Source organism: Saimiri boliviensis, chromosome 1 (genome assembly GCF_048565385.1).
Source record: "Saimiri boliviensis isolate mSaiBol1 chromosome 1, mSaiBol1.pri, whole genome shotgun sequence".
In the NCBI taxonomy this organism is placed as follows: Eukaryota; Metazoa; Chordata; class Mammalia; order Primates; family Cebidae; genus Saimiri; species Saimiri boliviensis.
This window is the reverse complement of record NC_133449.1, coordinates 296,742,537-296,762,232: the sequence shown is the minus strand read 5'-3', so window position 1 is coordinate 296,762,232 and position 19,696 is coordinate 296,742,537. Positions and strand designations below refer to the sequence as shown.

The 19,696-nt window shown below is 41.8% G+C and overlaps 1 protein-coding gene across 1 annotated transcript in view; it reads left to right on the top strand.

Moving 5' to 3' along the window:
- ADAMTS16 (ADAM metallopeptidase with thrombospondin type 1 motif 16) overlaps nt 1-19,696 on the top strand; it is a 182,617-nt gene that overhangs the window by 85,944 nt on the left and 76,977 nt on the right. The window contains exons 11-16 of the mRNA XM_003932512.4: nt 2,830-2,925; nt 12,099-12,247; nt 14,465-14,637; nt 16,356-16,486; nt 18,434-18,557; nt 18,945-19,189. Of these exons, the coding sequence (XP_003932561.1) occupies nt 2,830-2,925; nt 12,099-12,247; nt 14,465-14,637; nt 16,356-16,486; nt 18,434-18,557; nt 18,945-19,189 (918 nt within the window). The remainder of the gene's footprint in view (nt 1-2,829; nt 2,926-12,098; nt 12,248-14,464; nt 14,638-16,355; nt 16,487-18,433; nt 18,558-18,944; nt 19,190-19,696) is intronic.

Genomic DNA, 19,696 nt, shown 5'->3' with positions numbered 1-19,696 from the left:
CAGCAGCCTGTATTTGAAGGCTTTTTACTTTAAGAAGTTGAAAGCTCATACCTTTATCAGTGTCTTCCATCAGTATTCATTCTGCAAAATGCTCTCCAAAACTAAAACACAGGAATATTCTGAAGTTATTCTGAATGGTAGTCTGAATCACGGCCATCTTAAGTCGTCTTTGACTTTTTACCATCACAGTTTACTGATTTTTGTGAATGTTATTGTACGTAAAGCTTTCCTGCTCCTCTGTCACTGGTGTTCATAGGAGCAAATGAATACGTGTTCAATGTACCCAGAAAGTGTTTATTAAAAGACAGGTAGCAAGTACTGTAACAGGCAATGATAAGGAACATAGTAAAATAATTTAACATTTTAAAACACCATTTACTTTGTATTGTCTTGAGTAGTCTTAGAGACAGCTGTGAATTAGGACCCTAGCTCCCTAACATCACAGCAACCACATGGCAGAGCCCCAAATGCAGATGGATACCTGGGCCAGAGTCCCCTCGAGCCCTTGAAGTGAGAAAGAAAATGTGCAGTGCCTTAGTGCCCTTAGGTGCCCAGCCCTGAGCTGAACGCGTCACCTAGAACCACTTCATGTAGCCCCCAGGAAAGTCAATGATTGAATGTTGTTATCCTTGTGTGCACAGTGAGGACTCGGGGGTCCTGCCTGCCCAGATCTGCCTGCGCAATCCACACTGGATCTGCTTAGCTACCTGGGAATCCTAAACTCCGCTGGACCATTCTGGCCATCTCCCAGATCACCCAACCACACGAGCAGCTTCTGCTCTCACATTCGTTCATTCATTCCTTCACTTCAGTATGTACGCTCTGCCTCCTGAAGCAGTAGATCCCTACACCCCATTGGTCCAGGAGGTATCTCTGAGCCACTCAGGGCCTGCCCCACCTCTCTCTCTAGTCTCCATTTCTGACCCATCATATTGCTACTCAGATATCAAGCTGGGGTTCACACACTGTGGTTCTAAGAGAGTTTATTTTTATCCTGGCATTCTATCAAGTTGTCATTCCTGCAGGCAAATAGAGTTGTCAAGTCGTCTCTTTAGAAAGTTACATTCAGAGCATTTGCATTCATGGATTCCTTGGGTTCTTCATACATTTTTTATCTCTAAACATCATTCTGGCCCAGAACAGAGGCCCCTGACACTGTATACTAATGGACATAATTAAAGCCTGTCTGAAGGAGAGCAAACCCGGGTGCTCTGCAGCAGTCTTCACAGGAGCAGCTATGGGAGCATCACTGTTCCCTGCTGACAAAGACCTCAGCCAGGCAAAGCCCCGGCCCTCAACACAACACATTCACCACAGTGGCGAGGATCTCGGGGGGACGCAAAAGTTCATGACATTTAATTGCACAGTGATTGTAACCATATGAGCTTTTAAACAATAGCACCACGTGAAAGCAATTGCTATCTGAATTAAAACACTGAACGTTTACTTGTTAATATTTCAAGCACCAAAATCTGGTTTATTGCTGAAGGAGATATAGCCAGGGAAAATATGAGGCTATGTCTTTAATAAATACCTTAGCTTCTAATTATATAATTAAATATCTGCAGGAGATTGAAGAACTAGTGTGAAAATCTCATGAGATGACTCACACAATGCAGAAAACCTTCCTTTAACATTGCTCAAACATGGAATGAGATCACCATGCAGCCAAACGCCATCTTCCAAGCTGCGCTAGGTTGACATGCCTCACTGCGCTGCATTTTCTTTAGAACACGAATTACCCAGTAGATGCAGCCATTTAAATTCCTGAGGAATAATGTAACACTTGTTTAAATATTCTAAACAGTTGTGCAGACAATTTAAGAAATGTTTTCATCATGTCCAGTTGAATCTACCACCAGCATTCCAGAAGGTTCCATCATTTCACAAGTCCTACCGTTTGCCCTTCATTGAGACATTCCTTCGGACTCAGTAAAAAACTCCTCCTTGCACTTGGAGAGTCTTTCATAGTTTATAAATCTTAGACTTTGTCTTATTTTGCTGCCAGGTCAGCCCTGTGGGTCTTCTTCCCTCACAAACACCTTTCACTCCTGAATCTTTCATTCATACACCCTTATTCCTTAAATGCTGGCCCCTTTCCTCCTGACAGGCTCCTCTTGCTCAGGGTTTGGCTCAGGGATTATGTCTTCTCTGAGCTCACATCTGAGTTCTTAGGAGCCACCCTTTTGGCTTTCTGAGTTCACCCTGCATTATGTTCTTCTTTTCATTGGGACTTCTCATTCGTATGCGCCAAATGGTGATTTACAGAAAATTCCTTGTTTACCTTATGAAGACCAAGACGCAAAGAGGGTCATATTCACAATGGAACCTCTTGACTGGCAATATGCCTAACATATTTTAAGCTTTAATCCCAGATTTGGGGATGGTAGATTCATTGTTAAATGGACGGATGGATGGATGGATGGGCAAGCCAGCAAGCATCCTAAAGATCCTTAACTCAAAAATAAGAATTCAGACTTGGAGAGATTCATGGAAGGTGGGGTTGAGAAGGATATATTATGAAATATTAGTTTTTTAATTTTAATTTTTTATAGTTTTCTACAATGTCTGAATTAAGCATGCTTTACTTTTTAATTTAGAAAATATAATTTTGTTAAATAGATAACATATTAAGAGGTGGAATGAATTTGAACTAGTCTAGAACATGAGTCTCTTCACTCCTCACTCTATTGTATTCTATCATATTGCTAAGTAGGCATTTCCTTGTGAATTTTATCTGTTGTTTTCACCTTAAATCTTTCAGTAGTGTTTTTATCATAGATGAACAATATGATGTAATCCTAATGAACTTTTAAAAAAATTCTTTAGGACATCTGTAAAGCCCTGTGGTGCCATCGTATTGGAAGGAAGTGTGAGACTAAATTTATGCCAGCAGCAGAAGGCACTATGTGTGGGAATGACATGGTAAGAAGCTTTCACATTCATTTATTCACTCCTTCACTTACGTATGCATGCTCCTAGAGGTGCAGCAACATATTCAGATGCTAGCCTTTCAACCTATGCATCTTTGCTTCTCTGGCATTGGTATTTTTAAAACCTGTATTTTTCATATACATATAAATACCCATGCTCCTATCAAATACTGTGTTTATTTTATATTGATAATGTGAAGAGGAATCTTTTTTTCACTTTTGTGAAAATAAAACTGATGAGCTACCTGGAATTCATAGACATAGAATTCAGACAATAGGTGATGACCGAACTGACCTATTGAGGGGAAACATTAAGCCACTGACCACCATTTATCCATGGAAAGGACCAGCATGAAGCAGTGCTGTGAAAGCCACAGAACTTCGGTTTGAAGAGCCTGAGGCACATGATTTTCACCTTTTGTTGCTCCTGGGAAAAGAGACAGAGCTATGGTAAAGAAAAGAAGTATACAAGATGTTGCAGCAATGCGGATGAAGCTGAAGGCCAGTGTCCTAAGCAAACCAATACAGGAACAGAAAACCAAATACCGCGTGTTGCCTAGTGAGCAGGAGATAAACATTGAGTACACATGGACACAAAGATGGGACCCGTAGACCCCAGGAACTACTTGAAAGGGAATAGTAGGAGGGGGCAAGGGTTGAAAAATTGTCCAGTATTATGCTTGCTGCATGGGTGAAGAGGGTATTCGAGTACCAGACTTTAGGGACACGGAATTTACCCGTGTAACAAATCTGCACATGTACCTCTGAAGCTAAAATAAAAATCAGAAAAAAATAAATATGCAAGATCACAAGTTTATTACTAAATGGTAAAGACTGACAATTTATTATTAAACCTTTAAAAAATTATTATAATACTCCACAATAACATTTTAAGTCTTTTGATTTAACTTATGATTGCATTTTTAAATAGAAAAGACTATTGATAAAAATAGAAAGATCTGGGATCCAAATTATCACTGTGTTCATTTTTGCTTTTTTTTTTTTTTTTGAGACGGAGTTTCGCTCTTGTTACCCAGGCTGGAGTGCAATGGCGCGATCTCGGCTCACCACAACCTCTGCCTCCTGGGCTCAAGCAATTCTCCTGCCTCAGCCTCCTGAGTAGCTGGGATTACAGGCATGTGCCACCATGCCCAGCTAATTTTTTGTATCTTTAGTAGAGACGGGGTTTCACCATGTTGACCAGGATGGTCTCGATCTCTCGACCTTGTGATCCACCCGCCTCAGCCTCCCAAAGTGCTGGGATTACAGGCTTGAGCCACCGCACCCGGCTCATTTTTGCTTTTTATGTATCTGAGCTTTTTAGTGATACTAGTGAATATAAAACGATATTTAGGCATTGATCTAGTATATTTGAACATGCCTAATTATCATTGATCTATTATATTTAAATACCAGAGAAAACATATCAGAGCTTATACATATTCAAAGTGACTACAGACAGAGAAGTTTTTAAATGTTAACATATGTTTTCAGGTTAAAATTATTGCATTGCCAACTGAAGAAATGAACAGAAATAAGATAAACTTATTTGAGACTAGCCCCCAGCAACCATTCATTCTGGGCACATTGCTAATGTGCTTTTTTATTCAGTCCCTCAAAGGGCATGAGATTGATCATTGAATTCTCTAATTCATTGAATTCTTATGTTAGTCATACAGACGACAATAGTTGAATTAATCCATAATAAATAACAATGCTTTCAGTTTCTTGAAAGAAAATGGGTATAATGAGATGTGGCATGGAAAATTCTAATTGTCAAAGGACCTCAGGCAACTTACTTGAGTGTTAAGCTGAGGATAATCATGACTTTTCTGCTGTCATTGATCACAATGTATTCTTCAGGTGATCATTTGCAAAATTATGCCTATTTCTTTAAAGACCAACAGCCTTTCTGATGTTGCCCTTGAATTATTGCCTGCATGAAACATGAGGTGGTTCTCTAGGCATCCTGCTTTCTTTGTGATCAGATGCTACTTTTTCCTGAATAATGTAGCTGTGATGCTCTTTCAAAATAACCCAAATGTTCTAGTTACATTTTATTTATCTCAAAATCACCATTAAATTAATTTCCATTGATATTTGACATTATTTTCCCTTGTATTTCAAAAATAGCTTTTTTATTTGTACCAAATTAAAAAAAAAAAAAAAGAAAGAACGAAAAGAAACCTATGTTGAGATAGAGTAGGTTTCTACAAATTACACGTCTGAACCCTGGGCCAAAGCAATAAAGTATTCTGTCCAGGGTCATCTTGCTGTTCAGTGGCCAGTGTGGGACTCTAAACCAAAGCAAATAACGGAGGCAAATCTCAATGAATGTAGAGGTTTACTTTTCCAAGGTTGAGGACATGCTCTGGGAGGGGGCAGGACACAAATCACAGAAGTATCTGTGACCCCCTGCTCTTTGCAGAGAGGACTTGATGACTTCATTTTTTTTTTTTTTTTTTGAGGCAGAGTTTCACTCGTTACCCAGGCTGGAGTGCAATGGCACGATCTCGGCTCACCGCAACCTCCGCCTCCTGGGTTCAGGCAATTCTCCTGCCTCAGCCTCCTGAGTAGCTGGGATTACAGGCACACGCCACCATGCCCAGCTGATTTTTTGTATTTTTAGTAGAGACGGGGTTTCACCATGTCGACCAGGATGGTCTCGAACTCTCGACCTCGTGATCCACCCACCTCGGCCTCCCAAAGTGCTGGGATTACAGGCTTGATCCACCGCGCCCGGCCCAGGACTTGATGACTTCAATATTTAAAGAGGAAAGAGCAGCAAGGGAAGCAGGAAAGAGCAGCAAGGGAAGCAGGAAAGAAGAAAAGGGTGAGGATGGAGAAATGAGGCAAGTAGCTGCATTCTTTTGATGCTTCATTGGACACTCACTGAATCCACATTTTACATGTGAAGTGGAGGAAGCAGGCAAATATGCATTTGTCTGGGGCGGGTGGAAGGGCGTTTTACTCTTATCTTTGTCCTGTACCTGTGAAAACAAGCTGTTAATTCACATGGTCATGAGGAAATTCAATGGAGCTCTGTTTTAGGGTAAACATTTGGGAGCCCACAAAGAATTTCCTTGTGAGCAATTTGTGAGGGAGGCCACCTGTGGAGACCTCCACACCTCCCATCTTCGCAGCTCTCTATTTAGAAACAAAATGCCAGGCAGTTTTTGCACAACTCTGTTCTCAAGCTCAATTTTTCCTTTTGGTTTAGTGAACGTGAAGTTCCAAGGTTTTATTTTCCTTTCTCACATTGTATTAGTCTTCCCTCAGGCTGCTAGCAAAGACATACCTGAGGCTGGATAATTTATAAAGGAAAGAGGTTTAATGGACTCACAGTTCTACGTGACTGGGGAGGTCTCACAATCATGGTGGAAGGCAAAGGAGAAGCAAAGTCATGTCTTACATGGTGCAGGCAAGATAGAGCTTGTGTAGGGAAACTCCCATGTATAAAACCATCAGATCTCGCCGGGCGCAGTGGCTCACACTTGTAATCCCAGCACTTTGGGAGGCCGAGGCGGGTGGATCATGAGGTTAAGAGATCGAGACCATCCTGGTCAACATGGTGAAACCCCGTCTCTACTAAAAATACAAAAAATTAGCTGGGCATGGTGATGCGTGCCTGTAGTCCCAGCTACTCAGGAGGCTGAGGCAGGAGAATTGCCTGAACCCAGGAGGCGGAGGTTGCGGTGAGCCGAGATCGTGCCATTGCACTCCAGCCTGGGTAACAAAAGCGAAACTCCGTCTCAAAAAAAAAAAAAAAAAAAAAACCATCAGATCTCTTGAGACTTATTCACTATCATGAGAAGGGCATGGCAAAAAACTGCTCCATGATTCAATTACCTTCCACCAGGTCCCTTTCACCACACATGGGAATTGTGGGAGCTACAATTCAAGACGAGATTTGGGTGGGGACACAGTCAAACCATATAAGACATCCAAGTCTCATATAAATAATCCCTTCTGATATTAGTCATGTGTCTATGTGTCATTAGGTTGCGTGTGCACCTGAAGTTTATCAGTTTAGACGTGTGTGTGGCCAGTGGGCAGTATCCCAGTGCCGTTCTTCTTGATGGGAACCTGTCTCCTCCCTCTGTTACTGAGGATGCTGCTGAGGCTCCACAGTAGTTGCATAAGGTCATAAAATGGACTGAGATTTATTTCAGTTTTAATGCCAAATTCTAAACTTAGTACATTGTGTACATTTCATCCTCAAAATAACCCTACAGGTGAGACTAGTGCAGTCCCCACTGGACATACCAGAGTTCCTCTGGGAAAGGGATCCTAGGATCAACTGCTCACCCCAGGAGAAATCCAGGGCAAGGGGTGGGGACCACAGCTGAGCTGCTTGCCTGACGGAGTCTAGCTCTTCAGTCAAACCAGCTGTCACTGTGTGATTCCATCAGGTCCAGTGCTAGACACTTGGCCCGGTCCTCACATTGAACCCTCCTTCTGAACTCCTTCTGGTAGTTCACCTGCAATTTCAGAGGAGGACATGGGGCTCAGAGCACATGGGTGCCTTCCCCAGGTCACACAGGTCACAGAGCGGGTCTGTGATGCCTATTTGATGACTCCGTGCTGCTTCTTCTGCTTTACTACACTGCTCCCCTGCATCTGCTGCATTTAGTGTGACGTGCTTACGTTGTGAACAGTAATCTATTCACAGGCAGAAGCACTTGGTTGTGTCATCAGACTCTCTAAGACAAAGCCTTTTTCATAAGCCACAGTATCTGTCAGTGAAATACAAAACTGCGAAAAAGTCAGTCCTAAGAAACCTAGTTAGGATTTCAGTGGACATCTGTATGTATATCTAACACAGCATTCTTAATCCTGACCCGATGTGATCTGCCCAAAATTATATCTAATATTGTGTGTGTGTGTGTGTGTGTGTGTGTGTGTGTGTGTGTATTTCCCCCAACCCCCCAACCCCTTAGGAGAAGATATAGTGCTTTCTCATCAGATTCTCAAGAAGTTTTTTTTGTTTTAAGACTTTTTAAAAGTAGGAAAATCATTTAAGGATACTCTAGCAGAAATAGCAAAAGATGTATGAGCCGCAGTTACTTTTGCATCAACTTAATAAATGCATCTTTTGCTATTTCTTTTGCCATTACTTTTATTTGCAAAAACTGCAATTACTTTTGCATCAGCCTAATACAAGGAAATTAATTGCAACAGCCATCATCACAGCAAAAAACTGGAAATTATGCAAATGTCCATTGATAGAGGACTGGTTGGATAAACACCCCATGAAATATTATGCATCTGTAAAAGTGGTATGAGGGATGCGTCTATATGCTTCTGTGGAATGATGTACAGAACATATTGTTAAGTGGAAAAGAAGAATGGAAAAAATTCTGTGTAATACACTATCACTTATCAAAGAAAAGGAAATACTGATTAATACAGTTATTTGATTATATTAAAAAAAGATAAACCTTAAATGCTGAAAAGTCTTGTAAATATTTTAGGTAACTTAAAATGCTATTAAACAATCCCTAAATATCAAAAGCAGAATGCCACATTTTGACCTATAATGTATCAAGTTGTTGGCTTAACCAGAATCCTAACAGAGGAATTATTTCAAGCAACTTTAAAACCCAGTAATTATACTGTATATTTCAACTGGGATAGATTCAGTGGAGGAAAAGGTACTATAAGTAATAAACTATTCACAGTAATCATGCTATTATTGATGGATTTACTTTGCTAGGATAAAGGAAGTACTAAATGTGCTTATATTGTTAAAAATCAAGATATTTAGTATGTAAGAGAAAAGAGATACATATATAAAATTAAAGAAAATCATTAACATTTATAGTTCTAATTTTAAAATTAATACACTTCTAAGAACAAATAAAGTATTTTTTTCTTTAAAATTAAAATTTTTAAAGACACACACACATAAAAGCGCTGTTCGTTTACCAACTCAGTAACAATGACCACCTTTCACACAGATTAAGAGGCTGCAGCCTCTTAATCTAGTTTTCCCAATAAAAGAAGCCAGATCCTCTTATGTAAATTGATGATTCCAGGCCTATAACAAGGGATGTACAGAATGAGCCTGGAATACCTTGCTGACTCAGAAAGCCAGAAGCCTGCCAAAGATTCCTGGCTCCTGTCAAGAGGAAACTCAAGCAACATTTCCAAAAGAAACATATGACATTAGCATATTTTTCTTTATCATTTAGAGAAAGCATCATTCATGGTTTTCCTGTACGAACTCAAACTCAGGGTACAGAGACATTTGATGAAGGCTGTTTTTTCTTAAAAGAAGTAATCCAGGCCGGGTGTGGTGGCTCACGCCTATAATCCCAGCACTTTGGGAGGCCGAGGCGAGTGGATCACGAGGTCAAGAGATCAAGACCATCTTGGCCAACATGATGAAGCCCTGTCTCTACTAAAAAATACAAAAATTAGCTTGGTGTGGTGGCGTGTGCCTGTATTCCCAGCTACTCAGGAGGCTGAGGTAGGAGAATTGCTTGAACCCGGGAGGTGGAGGTTGCAGTGAGCCAAGATCATGCCACTGCACCACCGCCTGGTGCCTGGCAACAGAGTCAGACTCTGTCTCAAAAACAAACAAAAAAAAGAAGTAAGCCAGCCAATCATGAAAAAGAAAAAAAAAGGCAGAATTAGAATATCATTATTCTTGCAACACTCAAAGACGTAAAGGATCTAGGAAATGATTGTTAACGGCTGCTGAAAGCATTAGCTTGGAAGCTGGTGGGGACCTTTGCAAGTCAGCCTGAACACTGAAGCAATTCCCTGAACACTGAAGCATCCTAACACCAACGTTTCAAGCGTTACCAAGCATTCTGTGTGCATATTCATAAAGCCATCAATGGCGTACTCTTGCCAAAATCCAATTCTAAACCTAACCAACACCTTACATCCAACTGCCCGATTGCAGCAGACCTAGGGATCCCAAGGACATGTGCAATGTCACCACAGAGATGCAGCCGGCAAGGTCCAGAATATACAAACTCCCAACAAAGAGATCCCTTCCTTTATCACGTGAATTCAGGTAAAAGAGAACGTCAAGGGAGAGTCTGAAAGTGGAGAGAATCGTGAGAAGCATGTCAACCAAATGCAGTAAACGGACCGTGTTTCGATTGTGATTCTATGTTAACTAATAGAAAAAAGGCACCAAATTGGAATTTTGAACACTCACTAGGCATTTGGTGATATTAAGGAATGATTGTAGGTTTCTAGGTATGATAATGGTGTTGTGGTTAAGTTTTCTAAAGTCCTTAATTTGGGGAACCCTTCATGCAAGAGCTTTGAAGGATGGTTTCAAGTCTGGGAGTCAGTGTTGGGAGAGAGAAAGTGGATGGGCATTTAGGTGACGTGAGAGTGGGTGTGAGTTGATAAATGTTGAGGCAGGACTGCTGGTTTCGAGGGCTCCTCTGCTATTTACTTGTGTATATCTTTAAACTTTTCATTAAGAAATAAGCTTTTAGACAAACAAAAAAGTGAAAGCTATTCCCATGTTAGTACCCCCTTCTGAGTCTGTGAACTTTGCCAATAACAGCAAGTCAACAACCATGTTATGATGCACACTGAGTTTGCTCACAGCTGCTCTGTAAAAAGGGTGGTTCTTTGGTAAGTTCAACATCCTTGCTTTCAAGACAGCGCTCCTGTGTTCCACTAGCCTGACTTCATTCTGGGGCTTCAAATCCTGTTCTTCTTCAAACAAAGACATGTTTTCCTGGAAATATTTTCAGAGTTCTTCGACCTGTTGAAATTTTGTTTTCATGTTTCCTGTCTCCTGCATTAGAAAGCTATGACCAGATGGTTTTTTAAAATGGAAAAAAATAAACAACAATGACAACTAGCACACACCAGGCATCTCCTTCCTCTGCACAACCAGTGCAACCTACTCCTGCCCCCACACCTGTGGGAGGCTGTCCAGGAGCAGGGACCTATTCCAGGCAGTGGGCTTCTCCTTGAGCCTAGGACTGTGGACTTTGTTCTACACCTGAGGGCAGGGCAGGTAGGGATGGAAGAGATTATGCTTTGCTTAAAGAAAAGGATTGAAGAATTGAGTGGATGAGGGTTACTCCTCAGAATGTCTTGTTTTTAAATTGAATCGTTCTTACTTCAGTAGCATTAAATGGAGCCATTTGAACTGCCATTGTATGTGCCGACACTGGTCAAATCTCAGTGGTCTCATATGTGTTACCCTAATACATCAATTAATAATAGAAGTATCACTTTCCTCCTATGAAGGTAGCCTTTTTTTTTTTTTTTTTCTCAGTGCAAATCTAGTGTCTCTAATCTTGGAGATAAAAGAGAACTCAACTTCAGTTCTCTGCAGCCCACAGCTCTTCTCACTCCAGTGGGGCCAGGACAAGGGACAAACATCTTCCTTCTTCCTCCCAACGGACAGTCTAGACCTTTAAGATCTTTGAAGTCCACACCAAACCACCCCAGGGACCACCGCTGTTGGACACGGTGTTAAATAGTTCATAGCACTGATGTGTGGCACAGTGAATTTGCCACGTGGAATTTAGCATGAATTAAAGTGGATGAGCACTTCTCTGGAGAAAGGGGAACAGATAGCATCTCCGGCCTTCCTGCAGACAGACATAATTCCACATGGATTGCTTCATTGCCTTGGAAGCTGCCTGACCTCTAACACGCCACCAGTTAATTGTCCAAGGCTCCGAGCCCAGGTGCTTTGGGGAGAAAGCACAGAGCACCGGCCCGAAATGACAAGGTGTTGAGCCACACGGAGCCTCCAGCTGCACTTTCCTACCTGAGACTCTCTCTGTTCTGAACATGAGATGTGAAAAGCACCTTGTTTTCAGGACAGGTCAGAGTTCACCGACTTGGGAGTTGAACAGCCAGACTGAGTATTCAGATAACACTCCTTCATTAAATGTGTTAAGTTTCCAGGAGCTCAGACATTTGAAAATGATTTTTCTATTCATCTTCCCGGTATGTGGATTTACAGGACGATGCTAGGTTTGGAAAGGAAAAAAAAAAAAAAAAGCAACATTGAATTTATTGTATTTGTATTAGGTGCTAATTGAGGGTAGGGAAGCTAATGTCTGCACAATTAACAAAATTCCCCACCACTCAGTCTTTCAGTAGTAATGAGATGAACCCATCTACCTATCTGTCTGAGTCAGATAAACTTATTTATGTTGAAAATTTTAGTGGTGCCGTGGAGGGCAGTGTGTGAAATATGGTGATGAAGGCCCCAAGCCCATTCATGGCCACTGGTCTGACTGGTCTCCTTGGTCCCCATGCTCCAGGACCTGCGGAGGAGGGGTGTCTCACAGGAGTCGCGTCTGCACCAACCCCAAGTAAGTATACCTTTACCTCTTTTCCTCACAAATGAGTGATTTCCAGGCCCTGAACCCTGCAGGCAGCACACCTGTGTCTCAGGTCCTCAGCTCTTTTTTTTTGAGACGGAGTCTTGCTCGGTCACCCAGGTTGGTGTGCAGTGATATTATCTTGGCTCACTGAAACCTCTACCTCCCGGATTCAAGCTATTCTCCTGCCTCAGTCTCCTATGTAGCTGGGACTACAGGTGCCACCACCATGCCTGCTAACTTTTGTATTTTTCACCATGGTTTTCAACACAGTTTCATGATGTTGGTCAGGCTGGTCTCCAACTCCTGACCTCAGGCAATCTGCCCACCTCGGCCTCCCAAAGAGCTGGGATTATAGATATAAGCCATCACACCCGGCCTCAGCTCTTAATAGCAAGTCTGTGCTGTGCATATGATTGTAAGGAGCACTGAGTAGGAAAGTTATTTCACTCCAGCATTTCTTAATTACCTCTCTGTGCTAGAACTTAAGAGGTTTATAACTACCTGACCGCAGAAAAAAATAACAGCACCAATAGTGATATTCAGGGATTTGATTTTAACCACATTTACTTGACATACCAAGGATCCGCTTAAAACAAATAAAGAAATCATAAGAAAAGTATATAGAATGCAATAATAATAATAAGAAGAAGAAGAAGAAGAGCAACTGTTTATTCAGAAAAAAAAATTTGGGGTTTTTCATCAAATATATTTACTTTCACAATAGGTGGTTTAATTGTCAGCTTCTGTAAGAAGTTAGAATGAATCTGGGAAGCATCACCAATTTGGGGAAGTGAACAGACTTTGATTTTTAGTTTTTTTAGTTCAACTTTTAATTTAAGTTCAGGGTACAGTACAGGTTTGTTACGTAGGTAAACTTGTGTCATGGTGTGTGTTAAGCAGATTATTTCATCACCCGGTGTTAAGCCTAGTATTCATTAGTTATTGTGTATAGTCCGCTCCTTCCTCCTACCCTGCACCCTCCAACAGGCCCTGTGTGGGCAGTTCCCCTTTATGTGTTCGTCTGTGCTCATCTTTCGGCTCTCACTTACAAGTGAGAACATGCAGATTTGGTTTTCTGTCCCTGTGTTAGTTTATTAAGGATGAAGGCTGCTAGACTCCGTCCATGTTCCTGCAAACAACATGATCGCTTTCGTTTTTACAGCTGTATAGCATTCCATGGTGTATATGTCCCACATTTTTATTATCTGGTCTACCATTGATGGGCATTTAGGTTGACTCCATGTCTTTGGTATTGTGAATGGTGCTGCAGTGAACATTCATGTGCACGTGTCTTTATGGTAAAATGATTTATATTCCTTCAGATATATGCTCAGTAATGGGGTTGCTAGGTCAGAGGGTATTTCGTCTGCAGGTCTTTGAGGAATTGCCACACTGTCTTCCACAATGGTTGAACTAATTTACACTCCTACCAGAGCGTATAAGTGTCCATTCTCTCCACAACCTCGCCAGCAGTTGTTATCTTTTAACCTTTTAATAGCGGCCATTCTGACCGGTGTTTTTTTATATCTCCCTTTGCCCCTAAGCTTGTTTAAGATGTGTCACTCGGCTTCTTGTTTCAGTCCTATCTTTAAAGCACGAACTCTCGTAAACCCCCTCCATCCCCACTGTACCCCTTGGGCTCCCTGCACCTTACAAGTGTGTACATGCAAATTCTCTGGGGCAAGCAGGGATGGGCTGTCAGTGCCAAGCAGCAGAGGTGACTGGGTCTTTAGTCTTCGTCTTTGGGTCGGTCCTGGCTTTCACCTGAAGACTGGTAAGGGAAAGCAGTTTCGGTCTGGAAAGCAAAGTCATTGAGCTTCACTCTGAGTTCCACGTTCTCTCAAATGTGCCATTCTGGGAAAGTGTGGTCCTCCTCAGTCAGCCCCTCCCTGTGCAAGGTGAGGACAGCCCTGCTCGCTGTACCACCATGCCCACCCTGCTCACTCCTGCAGAGGCACTGGGCCCAGAGAGGAGCAAGCACAGGCCAGCCTGCCCTGTGCTCTTGTAAAAGATTCACTCAACAGAAAAGGCAACACGACCTTACCAGTCACGTGCAAGAATGTGTTCTTGACCACTTAGAAATCCACTTTTCCTAATTACCCATTCTGACACTCTTCGCTTCATCTCTTCCATCAGCCTAATTTCAAAGAAAGTCTGAGTAGCTACTAAAATATGAAAATTCTAACTTCAAAATACGCATTCCAGGCCATCACATGGAGGCAGGTTTTGCGAGGGCTCCACTCGCACTCTGAAGCTCTGCAACAGTCAGAAGTGTCCCCGGGACAGTGTCGACTTTCGCTCCGCGCAGTGCGCTGAGCACAACAGCCGACGGTTCCGAGGGCGGCACTACAGGTGGAAGCCTTACACTCAAGTAGAAGGTAAATTGCAGACTGCTTTTGCGTGGCAGCCTCATGCTTTACTACCTTTACTTTTTAAAGCAGGACAGGATTGAGAGTGTGGTGCCCAAGTAAACCAGACACCACTCTGTGATTTGGTTTTATTTTGCCAGCTCCACTGTCACGATTTCTTATCTAAACCTGACCAGCTGTGAGGTCAGAAATCAACACACCAGATAGAAATCTTGTGCATGATACAATGAAACTCATCAAAGAAGTGATCAAAATATAAAGTAGATGCTGTATGGAAACTGAGTCAGTGTTTTTTGGATTAAGAGTGACAGTAGTTGATGGTGATGTTGTTATAAGCAAGTTACCCACTGAATACTTATAATTGTCAAAGAATGAAAGAGAAATCTCAGTATATTTTGGAAAATTTAATAATTTCGAAGTATACTATGCTCAGAAAGTCTTGATCTATAACTATGAACCAAGAAGTTTATTGGTGGCATGTATAAGATTTTACTCCCCAGTGGGAAAGAAATAAGTGTTATTTTCATGATTAAAATAACTTAAGGTCAGTAGCTCAAGTGGCATCATTAAGGAGAAATTCAGAGAAAACCTAACCATCTCATTGCTTGAAACTGGGAATATTGCCCCAGAAAATGACAGAAGCCCTTTGGACATGCTTAAGTGGGATGCCCCCGGTGACATCCACTTTCATCATCTCAATGTATACAGTGTTTCCACAGTGTCAGGTTCATAAAGGTAGAAAATTCTGAAAGAAAATTACTATTTCCCCAAGCATGTTTGGTTGTCCCTTTACTCCTAAACCTGTGCAAATGAAGCCAGTGTGCTACAGGCTGCCAGGAGTGAGAGAAAGGGAGAATGCACTTTGAAATCGCGGTCCAAAAATGTGTGTGTGTTCCTCCTGGCTGCCAGTCTTCAGTGAATAATCTCATTAGTCGTGGAAACACACACTAAATTTGATTCATGGAATTAGTCAGTTGGGCCTCTGATCTTGAATGATAAGGAAAATATCTGTAGATGAGTTAGGCCTATAGAAATTTCTAAGACAGGCAAAGTTTTCATCATTAATTGTCCCAGTTTTACCCAGAAGAGAACAAAAGGGGGAAATGGTTTCAATAAAAGTTCATATTAAATATAAACCAAAAAAACCTTGAAATGGATTCTCCAGGAAGGAAGTGAATTTCTTATTCCTCTAGGGACCAATATTTTAAAAAAATTTACTGTATCTGTAGAAAACATTGTTCTCAAGAGATTTCATCTAAGTTATCCCTTTTATTAGTTTAACTTTTAATGTTTTCTATTAAATACATTAAGAAATTCAGTGATTTGTTATTCTTTTATTACATTTTATCTGTAAGAATTTTGTGTATTACTACAAAATGGTAGTGACTTATTTTGCATTTCTACAAGATGGTAGCTAATTATGCTAGTGAAATAGTAAAGCATTAATGTAGCCAACCAATATTTATTGAATGCCTACTATGTGCCAAACACTGTATAAAAATCAAAGAACTTAAAGGACACTGTACAGTAAAATTTAATAGTGAAGCAATAAAAAAATGAAGGAAACAAAACATAACGAGGCAACCATTAAAAGTGCCATTGCAATGTATTATTGTGTGGGAGTTATTTTATGGGGGAAGAAAGAAAGTCTATCTAAAATTCAGAGCAAAAATGATCGAGCTTAAGTATCTTTCTTATTTGTGTTTGTGTGTGTATTTCTTTTTAAGATCAGGACTTATGCAAACTCTACTGTATCGCAGAAGGATTTGATTTCTTCTTTTCTTTGTCAAATAAAGTCAAAGATGGGACTCCATGCTCGGAGGATAGCCGTAATGTTTGTATAGATGGGATATGTGAGGTAATCATGATCCTTCATTCATTCAACAAATGATTCCAGACAGTCTGCTTTGTGTCAGGCATCCTGCAGAGGCTAGAAAGACCGGACCTATAGGACAAGCCTTTCCCTCTAAGCCATATCCCTGTGAGGAGACAGCCAGAACACGGGGATGACATGCCGCTTTGCTGCAGTGGAAGTGTGTGCAGAGCATGAGGAGAGGGAGGGGCCCATCCTGTCTTAGATGTGGGTCTGGGACATGTGGGTCTGGGGCTTTTAGGAGAAGGGAACATCCGCATCCAAGCCAGATCTGAAAGGATGAGTTGGAGAGGGATGTCAGGGACGTGGTGGTGCCAGATGCATGGGCTGCTAGCAGCCGATGCAGTCGTCAGAATGCCAGAGGGAAGGTGGGGTCTGCGGGGATGCTGTGGGATGAGATGAGGCGAGAAGAAGATTTCCAAGGCCCTCTCCAAGGCTGTCTGAACGGTTGGGACTTGTATCCTGTGTCCAAGTAGATAGAGCAGGCACTGAGTCTGGGAACAGTGGATTCACAGGATTCGGTTGCAGTTTGTAGGCAGTAGTGTGGCGAGTCAGTGAAGCAGGGATGGGTGAGAGAGCCTGGGTGGGTCACTTTGCAGCTGCAGGAGGGGCCTCAGCAACATTCAGCAAGTACACTTTGGCTGAGGAAGGTGGGTGGCCAGGGGTGCAAGAGACAAGCTGGGAAAGTGTCAGTGGCTAAGTGAACATAAGTGGCTGATGGTAGCCTTACCCTTACTGGCAGAGGGAAGAGGCGGGAAAATGTTATTATAAACCAAGCAAAGGTGTTAGCAGATCAAACACATCCCATGTAGACAGTGGGGTTTCAGAGGAAGAAGGTATTCAATCCGCATATCCTATGGAGTCCAAAATCCTCTCTTCCAGTTCTCACTTCCCCTATGTTATTGACCATGTTAAAGTCAAATTATCCCCTGAGATTGATAGCGTAATCAGTTTTAATACATGAGGGTTAGGCTGGATGATTCCATTAAGATCTCTTTCAGCTGTACAGTCTCAATTTTGTCTGTTAATTGATGTGTTCACTTTTATCGCATGTAGGTATTTTTAATGATATAGTGTCGTAATCCCTTATTTGTAACTCTGAAATCCAAAAAGCTGTGAAAATCTGGGGGGACCCGAATTTGTTTGGTGGCAAAGCCTGCCCTGAACTGATGTGAGACTACTGATTGGTTTTATTTATCTCACTTTCTGTAAATATGTGGGGTTTTACTATAGAAACATTAATGTGTTGATTATGGGCTGCCACCCTAGGCCCTTATGGGATTCTCATATGCATTACATACATAATATCTATTACTTTTCTAAAGTTAAAAAAACACTCTAAGTTCTGAAATACATCTAGCCCTATGGATTTCAAGCCCAGAATTGTAGTTATTTTGCTTCCAAATGGATGTTTTTTGACATGTAGAGCCTATTCTCTGTTAGAAAGTGCAGAAATTTTACAGAGCTCCTAAAATTCTAAGCAAGTGAATAAACATGCCCTTTAAATAATTACTACTGAGGAGAATTTCTGTATGTCATCTGCTCCTTCTCTGTCATTGCATAGGACGATTAAAACCCCCAATGGCATATTTTGATAGAACCTTGCCTAGACACATTGGTTATCATTGTACTAATGAAATTCACCCATGGCTCCAAAGTGACAACCTACAGGTTTAATTTAGGTCCACTTGTGTGACAGTACTAAAGGGGGCAGGTTATGTTTCACATTTTAAAAGCTTCCTACATTTTTGAAGGGTAACACTGTAGTCCCACTGTGCACATATTGGGTATCCAATAAATATTTGTTAACTACCCTATGTTGGTGAAATTTTCAACTCTAGTGGGGAGGAGATTTCTTGCATGAGATTGGTGACATTATTGCTGTATTGTCCTTTCTTGCATGAATGACATGTGACCTTGTGGGCCCTCCAGAGAGTTGGATGTGACAATGTCCTTGGATCTGATGCTGTTGAAGACACCTGTGGGGTGTGTAAGGGGAATAACTCAGCCTGCACGATTCACAGGGGTCTCTACACCAAGCACCACCACACCAACCGTGAGTAGAGCTGTCTACAAGCCTTGGGCAAAGAAAATTGTAACTGGGGCTTCTTAGCCGAGGAGCTTGAGGTGACACTGAAAACAGCAGGCCCTCCTTCCACTGCCTCAGCTAGCTCTTTGCTTCTTGAGTCTCTTGCTTTGACTGGATGTGGTAGCCGGTTATTTGAATTAAAATTGTTCTTAGGAAGAGTGAACATCATGGGAGCTCTGCTCCAATTAATAAAAAGCAGTCGGGTATAGTTCTATGGTAACTGATCACCAGAACACATCTTCCCCCAGTTCCAAATGTGGATACTCAGGTTTTATTTTCTGAGGACTGGGGTTGCTTGGTTCTCCTTGGCTTTATGGAATGAAAAGCTGTATCTTCCCCATTTCCTTTATCTAGAGTATTACCACATGGTCACCATTCCTTCTGGAGCCCGGAGTATTCGCATCTATGAAATGAACGTATCTACCTCCTACATTTCTGTGTGCAATGCTCTCAGAAGGTACTACCTGAATGGACACTGGACTGTGGACTGGCCCGGCCGGTACAAGTTTTCAGGCACTACTTTTGACTATAGACGGTCCTACAACGAGCCTGAGAACTTAATCGCTGCTGGACCAACCAACGAAACACTGATTGTGGAGGTAAAGTCCAGCCTCTTGGTTTGGGGGCTTAGATTTTGAGGGTGTTCTGGCGTTTGTGTAAATTCATGGCTGTTGGCATAATTTTAAGAATACAGAAGAATGTAAACAGTTATTAAAAAAACAGTTATAGAAAAGAGTGATCCATCTACAGGCTAAATGGGGCAGCAGGCTTGTTTTTCTTATCATTCACTTTTTGGTGTATGATTACATTTCTATTTAAGTGCTCACCTGCATTCCCATTTGGGAGTTTTAGCAGGAGATGTTTGCAAAAGTCTTCTGTTGTATAAGCTCGACAGCTGTGAGAAGTGGCCACTCTTCAGGGAGGGAGGTGGATTATGACTTCACCGGTGTCTAGGGTGGGATCCGCATTTCTGCTGTGTCCTGTGGCAATAGGAGAAGAGAAATAAGAGGTGAAGCCCCTTGCTGTGTGATGACCTACCTGTGTCACAGCATTGATCTTGGCTGGCCACAGCTCTGCAGTCACATCAACCCAGTGTCCAGTGGGTA